Source organism: Mesocricetus auratus, unplaced genomic scaffold (genome assembly GCF_017639785.1).
Source record: "Mesocricetus auratus isolate SY011 unplaced genomic scaffold, BCM_Maur_2.0 Super-Scaffold_100025, whole genome shotgun sequence".
Lineage (NCBI taxonomy): Eukaryota > Metazoa > Chordata > Mammalia > Rodentia > Cricetidae > Mesocricetus > Mesocricetus auratus.
The window spans coordinates 11,982,805-11,996,610 of record NW_024429206.1 but is presented as its reverse complement, the minus strand read 5'-3'; the positions used below and the strand labels follow the sequence as shown (position 1 = coordinate 11,996,610).

The window sequence follows — 13,806 nt, the reverse complement described above, 5'->3', positions numbered from 1 at the left end:
ACACACACACTCAGACACAGACACCACCCTCTACACAGACCTAACAGTTCCATAGTTCAGTATTGTGAACCAATGGCTCATTTGTCAGAACCAACAAGCACACATATGCACCCCCAAAGCCTGCTCCTATCCCCAGTGCCGACTCTCTAATACCTCGTGTGTGTGTGTGTGTGTGTGTGTGTGTGTGTGTGTCCGTGTCCTTCCAGCCCTCATTTGCTCAGTTCTCACTGAGAACCAGGAGCCCCAGTGTCCCGGAGTGTGAGAAGACACGTGTCCCTAGACCTCAGCACACATCACACTCTGCCTTGTGCTCTATCTGAGCCCCTGGTGGACCCGATGATGCTGTTCTACAGTTCCAGTGTTGCCCCTTCTGCAATACTCCCAGATACATAGAGAAGATTTGAATAAGTAATGCCCAGGGGTTCCACCAGGTCTCCTGCCAAGCTGAGGGGACTCATTACGTGAGCCATCATGTACCACACACTAAAGCAAATCTACATGTGACATGTAAGGGCCACATCACATGTCTCCATGACCGAATTACCCCTTGTATGGACCTTTGAGGACCTTCTCAATGAAGAAGACCATGTTGGCTAACAGCAGGCTACAGGATAAGTGATGAGCAGCCTATGGGAGGAGCCACTAGGTGGCAGGATCAGGTTTCCATGACAACAGTCAGATCATGTCTCAGATGGAGTGAGATAGCCACAGTGTCTGACTGCCATGTTGTGCAGGGTCATGCTTGCTCCTGACCACACCTGCCCGAGAGCCCTTTGACCCTAAGCACTGGGGTCTACCCTGCTCTTCCTTGGGTGCCGTGTGGGTTCTGACTCACAGTTCATGCTGGTCAGGGAAGTGGCAGGGCTTGATGGCAGACACTTTGGGTTTCCAAGTCCAGCCTTCAACTTCAATCTTCTGCCCAAGGTCGGGTGCTTCCTTGTTGTGAGATGTTTTACTCTTTGGGCTCTTTTGGTAGCTGCTACCTTATTACTACTTATTAAAGCCCAGTCTCAGCTTGGCTTCTTTATACCCAACTTTTCTTAAATTATCCCATCTACCTCTGGCCTTTTCCCCTTTCTTACTCTGTATATCTTACTTTCAATCTCACTCTGACTGACTGGGTAGCTGGGTGGCTGGACCCTGACACCATACTCTCCTTGTTCTCTTGCTTCTCCTTCTCTTCCCAGATTTCTATTTCTTCTCTCTGCCTGCCAGCCCCACCTATCCTTTCTCCTGCCTCACTATTGTCTGTTCAGATCTTTATTAGATCATCAGGTGTTTTAAACAAGCAAAGTAACACAACTTCACAGAGTTAGAATGGCACACCTTACTTCCCCAACACTTCCTCCACTCCAGGGCCCACCCACTGAATAAGTAGTGCAGGTCCATTGAGGGAGGTATTGCCCTGTCCACTGTGGTACTGCAAGGGTTCAGTTCCCCAGGAAGCCAGTTCATCTACACTCAGCTCAAATTTAAGATTTAGATTTAGGTCAATAAAGCTGTGACAGCCTCTGCCCTCATCCTCTAGACATCCCTTATGGCTCCTTCTAATGCCCACGGTGGCTCATCCTCATGGCCAACTTCACCAGCCTAACACCCTCCTTGGAAATACCTCTGGGCATGTCTGTGAGGGCATTTCCAGAAATGTCTGCCAACTGCTTCCTTCACTGAATAATACTTGGTAGCCTGCTGTCAGCCCACTTCCCCATCAGAATGGTTGATTGACTTCTGACCGGGTTACCAAGACACAATGGGGAGAAGGGCTCTTCTGCAGGGGAATTGGGAAAGCTGGATCTCCACTGACAGGAAGAAATCCCACCCTCACCTGGCCATGTGCGAAGGCCATCGGAGATGGAAGCTGAGGATCCTAACAGAGGGCAGCTTAGTCACGATGACCTTGGCTGTTCTCTTGGCTCTGACATCAAAATCACAGAAAACTCAGGATGAGTCTTTTATGTCAGTTCTCATGCATGTTGGGTGAGCACTCTGCCACTGAGCCACACCTACTGCCTCTTACTGGAACACTCCAGACAAGCCCCTCCCTGCTGAGCCACACCCCTGTTGCCTTTCTAGTCTCAGAGGTCCACACAAGGAAGCCAATCCATCATGGAGGAATGGGAGACAGTCATGACATACCACACATGGACTTACATTGTTGTGGGATAGATGAGGGCTGATATGTTGGGTCTACAGAATGGCAGGGACATGGGGGAGCCTTGGACATTGTTATTAAAAAGGGTGTCTGTGTATCTGGGAGGGTTTCAGAAGGGACAAGACTGGAGTCATAGACCAGCATCATTGGGTCTGGGGGCTCAGATAGAACACAAGACTGAGTGTGATTTGTTCTGTGGTAGAGAGAACATGTGTGTTCTTACACCGGAGGACTTTGGGGCTCCTGGGCCTCAGAGTCACAACTGAATGAATGAGGGCCAGGGAGACCCACCACAGTGATTAAGAGAGTGGGCTTTGGGGACAGGAGCTGTGAGTCTGAGCAATGCCCTGCCCTCTTAGTGAGCAGGATCAAAGGGGTCACACGTGAGGGGCTTTGTGGTCATGGGATTGTGTATTTATGTAGTCACACATGCTGTCTCACCACACTGAACTATAGAACCATTTGGTCTCCATGTAAAGGGTGGTGTGTGTGTGTGTGTGTGTGTGTGTGTGTGTGTGTGTGTGTGTGTGTGTGTGTGTGTGTAATCCCAGAACTTGAAAGACTGAAGCAGGCATATTTTTGTGAATTCCAGGCCAGAGTGGGACATATAATGAGATTCTGTCTCAGAAAGAATGAAAGGAAGAAAGAGAGAAAAAGAAAACAAATTAGTTTTTAGGTTAATTCTGAGAATTTTGATTTATTTTACTGCTTCGAGCCTCATCATAGCCTCTGACAAGTAAGTTTTAAAGTCACTATGGAACCAGATTCCATGCAATTTCATTTTCCTGCGAGGCACATCCTCTGACTCCGGAGTCTTCTGGGCAGGTGCTGTTGTGCTCACAGGGGGACACATGCTCAGTTCTCCTCCACCTGGGGGTGGAGGGAAGGCAGGGAACATCAGGTCTACAGTGCAGCCACCCCAGCACTAAGGGAAGAGGATGGTGAGCTCCAGGCTAGCCTGGTCTACACAGCAGAAACCCACATCAGAACAATTGAAAACAGCAACACCAAAAATCTAACTTTGCTATTGTGGCACAGGAACTTCCATCTGTAGCAGAAAACACACAATCATGTCAGGAGCCCACATTCCTACTTGGAAGGGGGTGCAAATGAGCTCTGAGGGTGGAAACCATGATGGCACCAGAGCCCCTCAGAAGGAGGACAGCACATCCCCATGTTGGGGAGATGGCCGTCAGGACTTCGGGGGAGCCATGCGTGTTGAAGGTGTATGTAGCCCCAGGAGAGGACCCCTCTTTCACATCTGCCGAATCAGAGACTGGGCCAAGTACCTGTCTGCTGCATGACGGTCCCAAAGGTCACAGCAGCCACATTGCCTCCCTTCTGGGTCCCTTTTCACGTCCTTCCTGAGCTGAGGTTTGCTCTCCACATCCCTGCACCCATACTAAGGCCCATCCTGAGGCCAGCATGACATCATCTGTTATCTAACATCAGAAAATCCTATGTCCAAGGAGAGGAAACAATCCAAGTGCAGGTCCCTCTGTGCCTCTTAGCTGTGACACAGCCTCCCCCCCCCCAGTCCTGTTGGCCACATGATGGTGATGCAGGAGGGATGGGCTGCTTCCTGGACCTGAGCACTGGCTTCAGAGCCCACCGGAATCCAGCCCCACCTCTCCTTAGCTGAGCATCCCTGAGCCAGTGGTTTCAGCTCTCTCATCCTAATGGTGTGTGTGTGTGTGTGTGTGTGTTTCTGTGTACATGTGTATTTGCATGTGTATATATGTTTGTGTGTATATATGTGTATGTTTGTGTGTGTGCAACCACAGATAACAATATACTTCTCAAGTGCTGTCCACCTTGACATTTTGAGTCATACTAGCCTGGAGCTCACCAACTAGGCTATGCTCTCTCACCAGCAAGACAGGGGCCCTGCCATTCCTGCTTCCCAAAATTGGAATGTCAAGTGCACATCTCCTTGTATGGCTTATTTACATGGTTCTGGAGATGATACCAGGCTCCCTATCCTTACTTATGTGGCAAGAGTTTTATTGACTGAGCCATATCCCCAGCCTGAGCCTCTTCTCTCATCAGAAAGAGATGAATTTTATTAAGTTCAGTTTGTAGAGCCCTGGTGAGGGTCCGGGGAGGTACTGTACGATAAGAACACAGGACAGCATGTATGCAGATCCAGTGAGTCGCTGTATGATAAAGAACACAGCATGAGCATGTGTGAGGATACATTGGGCTACTGTATGATAGAGAACATAGGACAGAGCTTGAGCACAAAGCTGATACTCAGGGCAGAGGCTGTCATTCCTTAGGACGCCGAGTGACAGGGAGTCTTCAGGGGTGATGTAACCATCTGAGGTCACAATGACTGTAAAGCGAACAGTGTGACAGGACACCCTTCAATCCAGGGCACCTTTGGAAAGACCACATTTTTGTTTGAATATTCTTCACATAGATGGAGTGACCAAAGCTGTGTACAAGGGGACAGGATGATGACAAGGTCTCACCAGCACATCCCAGGAGCGCACTGGGGAAAGATCCAAGTTTTTAAAGCATGGGTATTCCAGCCAGGCAGTCGCCTTTCCTGCCAGCCCACTGAGTTCGAAACAGCCACGTTCCTTGTTGGGTCAGCTGGGTCCAGGATCACAGGCCTGCAGAGCAGCATTCAGAGAGGGAAGTGACCAGATGACCAGTGCCCCAGGTGACACTGCACAGTTAATCTATTCCTCACAGCCCTTACAATACTGTTACATCAGGAACATCTCAGATCCCACTCCATGTACCCCCTCCCTCTGATGTTTGGGTCTGGACAAGATCAGAGCCTTGGTCTCCCCATCTGCAGACAGGAGAAACCACCCCTGCCTCCCAGGGCTGCAGGTCCTCATGTCAATCAGGTGTCAGCAGGACAGTGCCCAGCACAGTGACAGGACAGGAGATGCCGCATTGACCCTGAGCTCCCACCTCCCCATTGCCATACTGCTGCAGCCTGGTCCTCCCTGTGGGGAGCTGAGCCATGAGGGGACAGGCTACCTGGCTCCACTGAGCTGTCTGTGCAGGTAGTTGGAGACCTCTTGGTCTTGAAAGTCATAACACATTGTCCAGTAGATTCGAAGCTGCCAGTACTTGGTGACCAGTTCCAAGACTGCCCTGAAGCCCCGGGCTGTGTTGAAGTCAGGGAATCCACTCCCATGTTCCCAGGCATAGACTGTGAGCAGCTCCAGGGCATACTGTGGGGGCAGCGGCTTCCCCAGTTTCTCCTTACACTGAGAAGAGAAAGGCAAAGAGAAAAACGTGGGTTGTGAGCTGTTGTGTGGGGGACACTTAGCGCGGGGTCTATACAGCTGCCATTGCATTTACTGGCACACAGCCACACCCGTTCATGTAGTCAGTCTGTGGATGTCCCTGTGCTACAGGCAAGGACTGGTGGTTGAGACGGAGACTGTGAGGTCCACAAAGACTGAGCATTTACCAGCAGACACAGGAGGAGTCATGACATTGAGTGACAGCCAGGGAGTGAGGGTGGGGGCGGGAGAGCAATGATGCTCACTATTGAAGGTTTCTTCACAGGCTCTGAAATAACTGGGGAGGGGCTAGGGAGGTGGCCCAGTGGGTAAAGTGTTTGCAGTCATGAGAACTGGAGCTCACATGCCCAACAAACACATGAACGTCAGGCAGGTGAGGAACCCACTCATAATCCCAGCTTCAGGACGTGAGGTGGGGTCCCCAGGAGTACGCTTGTGTTCAGACCTGCTGACTCAGCACACTGTAGGCTCAAAGTGTGAGGCCCTGCCTGGATGGACAGGGTGGAGAGTGACTGAGGAGCTGATATCAGCTTCAGACCTCCACATGCTTATGAACACTCATGCACTCACGTAGGCATGTGCTCCCATAAACAGAGATACACACACCCACACCAGATATATCTCACACATGAAATACTCTAGAAATACTGCAGGATGGATGTTTAAAGAAACCACAACTTAACACATCAGGAAAACGAAAGCCATGGTAAGCACAAGGGCATGTTTAAAAAACAACCAAACAGAAATCCATAGACAAAGTTGGGCCTGAAGGTGTACACTGTTTATCCCATCACTAGGTGGCAGATGTAGTGAAATCTGTGTGTTCAAGGCCAGCGTGGTCTACATAGTGTGTTCAGGATACCCAGAGCTACATAGTGAAATATTGTCTCAAAACAACAGAAGAAAGAGAAATCCAAGATCAGAATGACACTTGAACAATGAATTAGATGCCGCCGAAGAGTGACTTAGTTGACTGGAAACTGGACTAGAAGAAATCATCCATAGCAAGCATGGAAATTCCTCCTTCCTCCCAGGTCCTCTCCCCTCCTTCTCCCTCCTACAACGTCACCCTCCCTTGCCTTCCCCCTTCACCCCTCCATTCTCTCTCTTTTCCTTCCCACCACTCCTTCCCTCCCCTCTTGCTCCTCATTTTCCTCCTCCTCATCACCCCTCCCGTTCTCCACACCCTGTGAAGATGGGGCTCATGGTGGCTGGGCCAGAGGCCATACCAGTTGGTACCAGTGCTTGACCAGTCGGATGAGACTCTTCAGCTTGGGTGAACGGTCCTCAGGAAGTTTCTCTAGAGCTCTGTAAAGCAGGTGGAGAACTCACCCTCCAGCTTCTTGGAGGTGCACTTCCTGATGAGCCTTCTGTAGATTTGGGGATTAGGCTTGATGTAGTTGAGTTGACCTATAAAGAGGTTTTATTCAGCAAACACACCAGCTCTTCTCTGAGGTTCTTGGGTCTATCTGGGGTGACAGACTCAAAGGCTATGGGGTTCAGAGTACAGGGCAGATTTTGGCTGGCATCCAGCATGCCACGAAGATTCTCCTGTCTTTGCCCATGTAGGGCCTAGGTGACAGGTTAATGTGTGGTTCTTTCTGTTTAGGTGGGTGCTGAGGATTTGAACTCAGGTCCTCATTCAGCAGCAATTGCCCTTTTCCCTGCACTGTCTCCCCAGCCACTGTGTGTTCTCTGTGGATGACTTCCCATAGCTCATAACACGCAGTAACTTGTCTAGTCCTGAGAGCAGAAGGGTAGGGATGTGTGGGTGGGTGTTTGTGTGTGTGTGTGTGTTTGGTGTTGTTGCTGTTTTCAATTGTTCAGATGTGGGTTTCTGCTGTGTAGACCAGGCTAGCCTGGAGCTCACCATCCTCTTCCCTTAGTGCTGGGGTGGCTGCACTGTAGACCTGATGTTCCCTGCCTTCCCTCTTCCCCAGGTGGAGGAGAACTGAGCATGTGTCCCCCTGTGAGCACAACCCACGCATGCAAACACACATGTAGGCAACAGGCTGCTAAATAGATGTCAATGTGTGGTTGTGTGTGGGAGCATGTGCCCATTTCAGTAGACTAAGCATGAACACGCTGGGTCTTAGGTATGTGCAGATGTGTGTCCATGGTTACAACAGGTCATACCATTGGGTGTTGATACTGACACAGGACAAGTCACCTACTGATGGAGTTGGGGACATGCCCAGAGAGGTCTGTCTCTTATGTACTTATTTTCAACTTATGTGCCTAGCGCACAGTCAGGCTCATCAGCTAAGTCATCTTGGCTAGGGTTGTGGCTGGGGTCCTCCCTTGCCCTGTCCCCCACACTGTCATTTCTAGGGTGGTCCTTCTGTGGTGGCCCCCCTTCCCCACTGGAAAGCTGCCTGAGGCTGGGGAGTCCATGACAAGACAGGCTTCTGGGGAGCCGCCCTCCCAGCTCATTTCTGGGTCACCCTCTCTGGGCCCCTCCACTCTGCAGGGGTCTAAGCCTCTTGCAGCTTCCCACAGCATGCTGCCTGCTCCTACTCCCAGGCTGGCCTCCCATTCCCTGTACAAAACTTCCACTCAGTTTCAGAATCTCATATGCATGTACATGCATGTATGTGTGGGGTGGGGGGAACACACTCCAGAGCACAAGTGTGATGTGATCGTCTGTGGAAGCCAGAATTTGACACTGGCTGTTAAGCCCTGGGCAAGTGCTCTGCCCGCTGAGCCCCATGCCTCGCAGAAACCTGTGAGTCCAGCAAAGTCACTGCCCAGTTGGGTGGTGGTGGTGCACATCTTTAATCCCAGCACTGTCAAGGCAGAGGCACGAAGATCCCTGTGAGTTAGAGACCAAACGCCCCCCAAAACTCCATGCTCAACTTGCCCTCTATTCATTTATTAGTTTAGACCTCATGAGTGACATCCCACCAAGCACCAGACTCACAGGTGACATATGCACTGTGTGAGGTTAACTCTAATGTCGGTGTTGCTTGATTCCAAGGACTTTTCAGCCAGGTTCCATTCTCTCCTGCAGGCATCTCTGAGGCCTTTTCTCATATGAGTTTCCAACCATTTGTTCTGTTGCTGTGGAGATTCAAATGCCCTCTTTGAGGCCAGGCTCCTTAATGGCCTAAAGCCCTCCCATGAGGCCTCACCTCCAGACACCCCTCCCCCTCTGCCTACCAGCACCAACCAACCAACCAGGGACCACGGCTGGACATTTGAGATGTAGGGGCTCCAGGAGACACTGGGGTGTGAACATGAGGGGATCACAACAGGCCAGTTCACAGGCAGAGTCCCCAGGGACAGGGTCCACAACCAACTCCTGTCTGCTGAGGGAACAGAACCCAGACCTGTGAGTGTTCAAATGCCTGAGAAGAGGGTGCTGTTCCTGAAGCCATTAGGACAGAGGGGACCTTTTCCTGGACAGGAAACCTTCACAGGAAGTTACCAGATGACCCCACATGTTCATACACCCCAGGTCAAAGAGTATCCTGATGCTGACTTTGACCACTAGGGTCATGAAGGCATGGGATGTAAAGATTTCACTAGACCCAAAATAAATGAAAAATGAGTGTCTATTAGGGAACACTTACACAGATAAATGTTAAGAACCACAGGAGCGCTTCTCTGCCCTTTGTATTGGATCAGCTGACCCAAGAGAGAAACTACCCAAAAAGAAGCCAGGCCTCAAGCTTCCCTCTTTCTGCTTCTGTCTGCCTGAAACCACGCCCAAATGGGTGTGGCCACTGTTACAGGTTCACCAGCAAGACCACTACAGAGTGAGATGTCCCAGTTGGTCAATCGTCATACAAACCCTGGCACACACATGTGTGCATACAGCCCCTCTCCACATAGTGGCATCATGCCTAAGCCTCCCTGCAGGCGGGTCAGAACCCAATCTGGCCTGGATCCAGCTCCTCAACCCTGTTAGAAGCTGTGACTTTAAACAAGACCCTTAAATCCTCCCACTGGGAAGCAACGTGTTCTCTGTCAAACGGGGGGTATGGCTGCAGTTCCCAGGCTCTGGGAAGGATTGTTTTTGTTATTGTTTTAGAGCAGGGTCTCTGCATGTAACCCAGGCTGTCCTAGAGCCCTCTAGATAGACCAGGCTGGCATCAAACTCACAAGCGATCCTCCTCCTCTGCCTTCTGAGTGCTGAGATTAAATGGGGTTCGACACTCCCAGCATCTGGGAAAGATTAATTAGAAAATGCTTGGGGATTGTGTCATTGTCAAATGCACAGTTCATCAGGAAAGAGCTGGAACTTATTATTCTTTTTTAATATTTATTTTAAACCAGGTGGCAGTGGCACCCATCTTTAATCCCAGCCCTAAAGAGGTAGAGGCAGGTAAATCTCTGAGTTCAAGGCTAGCCTGGTTTATAAAATAAGTTTCAGGACAGGCTACAAAGAGAAACCTGTCCCCCCAAAAAGAAGAAAGATTTATTTTACCGTGTGCTGCACCAGGACGTGGTGTTATTACTGCTGATGGAACCATATCCATTTCTCACATAGATGCATCTCATTGGACCTCCAATTGTGGTGCCTACACCACAAGTTAGGTCCGAGGTATCAGGAAAAGAAAGACAAGACGTCCAGCTGTTTGTACTAAGAAATGCATGTGTTGCCTTTATTGCCAGGAGAGTGTGTGTGTGTGTGTGTGTCTTCATTGCAAGTGCTAACAGGTCTCTCCCTTGTAGGAGGGAGGAGCTTTTTATACAAGTTTACAGCACAGGGGAAAAAACCCCAGGTAAAAGAGATCGTTGTTTTCCTCCTGCTGGATGTTGATGTCAGAGGGTGAAGGCCAGGGCAGTGAGCCAGGACTAAAAAACAGAAAGCACTTGGACTGGAAAACAAGTTGCCCTTGTAGGCTGACCAACAACTCACAGAGACGCCATGGGGCTGGGGCCCAACAACGAGAGAGAGAGAGAGAGAGAGAGAGAGAGAGAGAGAGAGAGAGAGAGAGAGAGAGAGAGAGAGAGAGAGAGAGAGAGAGAGAGAGAGAGAGAGAGAGAGAGAGAGAGAGAGAGAGAGAGAGAGAGAGAGAGAGAGAGAGAGAGAGAGAGAGAGAGAGAGAGAGAGAGAGAGAGAGAGAGAGAGAGAGAGAGAGAGAGAGAGAGAGAGAGAGAGAGAGAGAGAGAGAGAGAGAGAGAGAGAGAGAGAGAGAGAGAGAGAGAGAGAGAGAGAGAGAGAGAGAGAGAGAGAGAGAGAGAGAGAGAGAGAGAGAGAGAGAGAGAGAGAGAGAGAGAGAGAGAGAGAGAGAGAGAGAGAGAGAGAGAGAGAGAGAGAGAGAGAGAGAGAGAGAGAGAGAGAGAGAGAGAGAGAGAGAGAGAGAGAGAGAGAGAGAGAGAGAGAGAGAGAGAGAGAGAGAGAGAGAGAGAGAGAGAGAGAGAGAGAGAGAGAGAGAGAGAGAGAGAGAGAGAGAGAGAGAGAGAGAGAGAGAGAGAGAGAGAGAGAGAGAGAGAGAGAGAGAGAGAGAGAGAGAGAGAGAGAGAGAGAGAGAGAGAGAGAGAGAGAGAGAGAGAGAGAGAGAGAGAGAGAGAGAGAGAGAGAGAGAGAGAGAGAGAGAGAGAGAGAGAGAGAGAGAGAGAGAGAGAGAGAGAGAGAGAGAGAGAGAGAGAGAGAGAGAGAGAGAGAGAGAGAGAGAGAGAGAGAGAGAGAGAGAGAGAGAGAGAGAGAGAGAGAGAGAGAGAGAGAGAGAGAGAGAGAGAGAGAGAGAGAGAGAGAGAGAGAGAGAGAGAGAGAGAGAGAGAGAGAGAGAGAGAGAGAGAGAGAGAGAGAGAGAGAGAGAGAGAGAGAGAGAGAGAGAGAGAGAGAGAGAGAGAGAGAGAGAGAGAGAGAGAGAGAGAGAGAGAGAGAGAGAGAGAGAGAGAGAGAGAGAGAGAGAGAGAGAGAGAGAGAGAGAGAGAGAGAGAGAGAGAGAGAGAGAGAGAGAGAGAGAGAGAAGAGAGAGAGAGAGAGAGAGAGAGAGAGAGAGAGAGAGAGAGAGAGAGAGAGAGAGAGAGAGAGAGAGAGAGAGAGAGAGAGAGAGAGAGAGAGAGAGAGAGAGAGAGAGAGAGAGAGAGAGAGAGAGAGAGAGAGAGAGAGAGAGAGAGAGAGAGAGAGAGAGAGAGAGAGAGAGAGAGAGAGAGAGAGAGAGAGAGAGAGAGAGAGAGAGAGAGAGAGAGAGAGAGAGAGAGAGAGAGAGAGAGAGAGAGAGAGAGAGAGAGAGAGAGAGAGAAGAGAGAGAGAGAGAGAGAGAGAGAGAGAGAGAGAGAGAGAGAGAGAGAGAGAGAGAGAGAGAGAGAGAGAGAGAGAGAGAGAGAGAGAGAGAGAGAGAGAGAGAGAGAGAGAGAGAGAGAGAGAGAGAGAGAGAGAGAGAGAGAGAGAGAGAGAGAGAGAGAGAGAGAGAGAGAGAGAGAGAGAGAGAGAGAGAGAGAGAGAGAGAGAGAGAGAGAGAGAGAGAGAGAGAGAGAGAGAGAGAGAGAGAGAGAGAGAGAGAGAGAGAGAGAGAGAGAGAGAGAGAGAGAGAGAGAGAGAGAGAGAGAGAGAGAGAGAGAGAGAGAGAGAGAGAGAGAGAGAGAGAGAGAGAGAGAGAGAGAGAGAGAGAGAGAGAGAGAGAGAGAGAGAGAGAGAGAGAGAGAGAGAGAGAGAGGAGAGAGAGAGAGAGAGAGAGAGAGAGAGAGAGAGAGAGAGAGAGAGAGAGAGAGAGAGAGAGAGAGAGAGAGAGAGAGAGAGAGAGAGAGAGAGAGAGAGAGAGAGAGAGAGAGAGAGAGAGAGAGAGAGAGAGAGAGAGAGAGAGAGAGAGAGAGAGAGAGAGAGAGAGAGAGAGAGAGAGAGAGAGAGAGAGAGAGAGAGAGAGAGAGAGAGAGAGAGAGAGAGAGAGAGAGAGAGAGAGAGAGAGAGAGAGAGAGAGAGAGAGAGAGAGAGAGAGAGAGAGAGAGAGAGAGAGAGAGAGAGAGAGAGAGAGAGAAGAGAGAGAGAGAGAGAGAGAGAGAGAGAGAGAGAGAGAGAGAGAGAGAGAGAGAGAGAGAGAGAGAGAGAGAGAGAGAGAGAGAGAGAGAGAGAGAGAGAGAGAGAGAGAGAGAGAGAGAGAGAGAGAGAGAGAGAGAGAGAGAGAGAGAGAGAGAGAGAGAGAGAGAGAGAGAGAGAGAGAGAGAGAGAGAGAGAGAGAGAGAGAGAGAGAGAGAGAGAGAGAGAGAGAGAGAGAGAGAGAGAGAGAGAGAGAGAGAGAGAGAGAGAGAGAGAGAGAGAGAGAGAGAGAGAGAGAGAGAGAGAGAGAGAGAGAGAGAGAGAGAGAGAGAGAGAGAGAGAGAGAGAGAGAGAGAGAGAGAGAGAGAGAGAGAGAGAGAGAGAGAGAGAGAGAGAGAGAGAGAGGAGAGAGAGAGAGAGAGAGAGAGAGAGAGAGAGAGAGAGAGAGAGAGAGAGAGAGAGAGAGAGAGAGAGAGAGAGAGAGAGAGAGAGAGAGAGAGAGAGAGAGAGAGAGAGAGAGAGAGAGAGAGAGAGAGAGAGAGAAGAGAGAGAGAGAGAGAGAGAGAGAGAGAGAGAGAGAGAGAGAGAGAGAGAGAGAGAGAGAGAGAGAGAGAGAGAGAGAGAGAGAGAGAGAGAGAGAGAGAGAGAGAGAGAGAGAGAGAGAGAGAGAGAGAGAGAGAGAGAGAGAGAGAGAGAGAGAGAGAGAGAGAGAGAGAGAGAGAGAGAGAGAGAGAGAGAGAGAGAGAGAGAGAGAGAGAGAGAGAGAGAGAGAGAGAGAGAGAGAGAGAGAGAGAGAGAGAGAGAGAGAGAGAGAGAGAGAGAGAGAGAGAGAGAGAGAGAGAGAGAGAGAGAGAGAGAGAGAGAGAGAGAGAGAGAGAGAGAGAGAGAGAGAGAGAGAGAGAGAGAGAGAGAGAGAGAGAGAGAGAGAGAGAGAGAGAGAGAGAGAGAGAGAGAGAGAGAGAGAGAGAGAGAGAGAGAGAGAGAGAGAGAGAGAGAGAGAGAGAGAGAGAAGAGAGAGAGAGAGAGAGAGAGAGAGAGAGAGAGAGAGAGAGAGAGAGAGAGAGAGAGAGAGAGAGAGAGAGAAGAGAGAGAGAGAGAGAGAGAGAGAGAGAGAGAGAGAGAGAGAGAGAGAGAGAGAGAGAGAGAGAGAGAGAGAGAGAGAGAGAGAGAGAGAGAGAGAGAGAGAGAGAGAGAGAAGAGAGAGAGAGAGAGAGAGAGAGAGAGAGAGAGAGAGAGAGAGAGAGAGAGAGAGAGAGAGAGAGAGAGAGAGAGAGAGAGAGAGAGAGAGAGAGAGAGAGAGAGAGAGAGAGAGAGAGAGAGAGAGAGAGAGAGAGAGAGAGAGAGAGAGAGAGAGAGAGAGAGAGAGAGAGAGAGAGAGAGAGAGAGAGAGAGAGAGAGAGAGAGAGAGAGAGAGAGAGAGAGAGAGAGAGAGAGAGAGAGAGAGAGAGAGAGAGAGA

At 50.2% G+C, this 13,806-nt stretch overlaps 1 protein-coding gene across 1 annotated transcript; it reads right to left on the bottom strand.

Annotated features, from left to right (window-relative positions):
* Positions 1–540: 540 nt before the first annotated feature.
* LOC121134052 (2'-5'-oligoadenylate synthase 1A-like) lies at positions 541–6,957 on the bottom strand. Its single transcript, XM_040731630.1, is given in 6 exon segments — positions 541–604; positions 4,627–4,770; positions 5,150–5,382; positions 6,651–6,712; positions 6,715–6,831; positions 6,930–6,957. Coding segments are annotated over 6 exon segments (648 nt in total).
* Between the last annotated feature and the right edge of the window lie 6,849 nt (positions 6,958–13,806).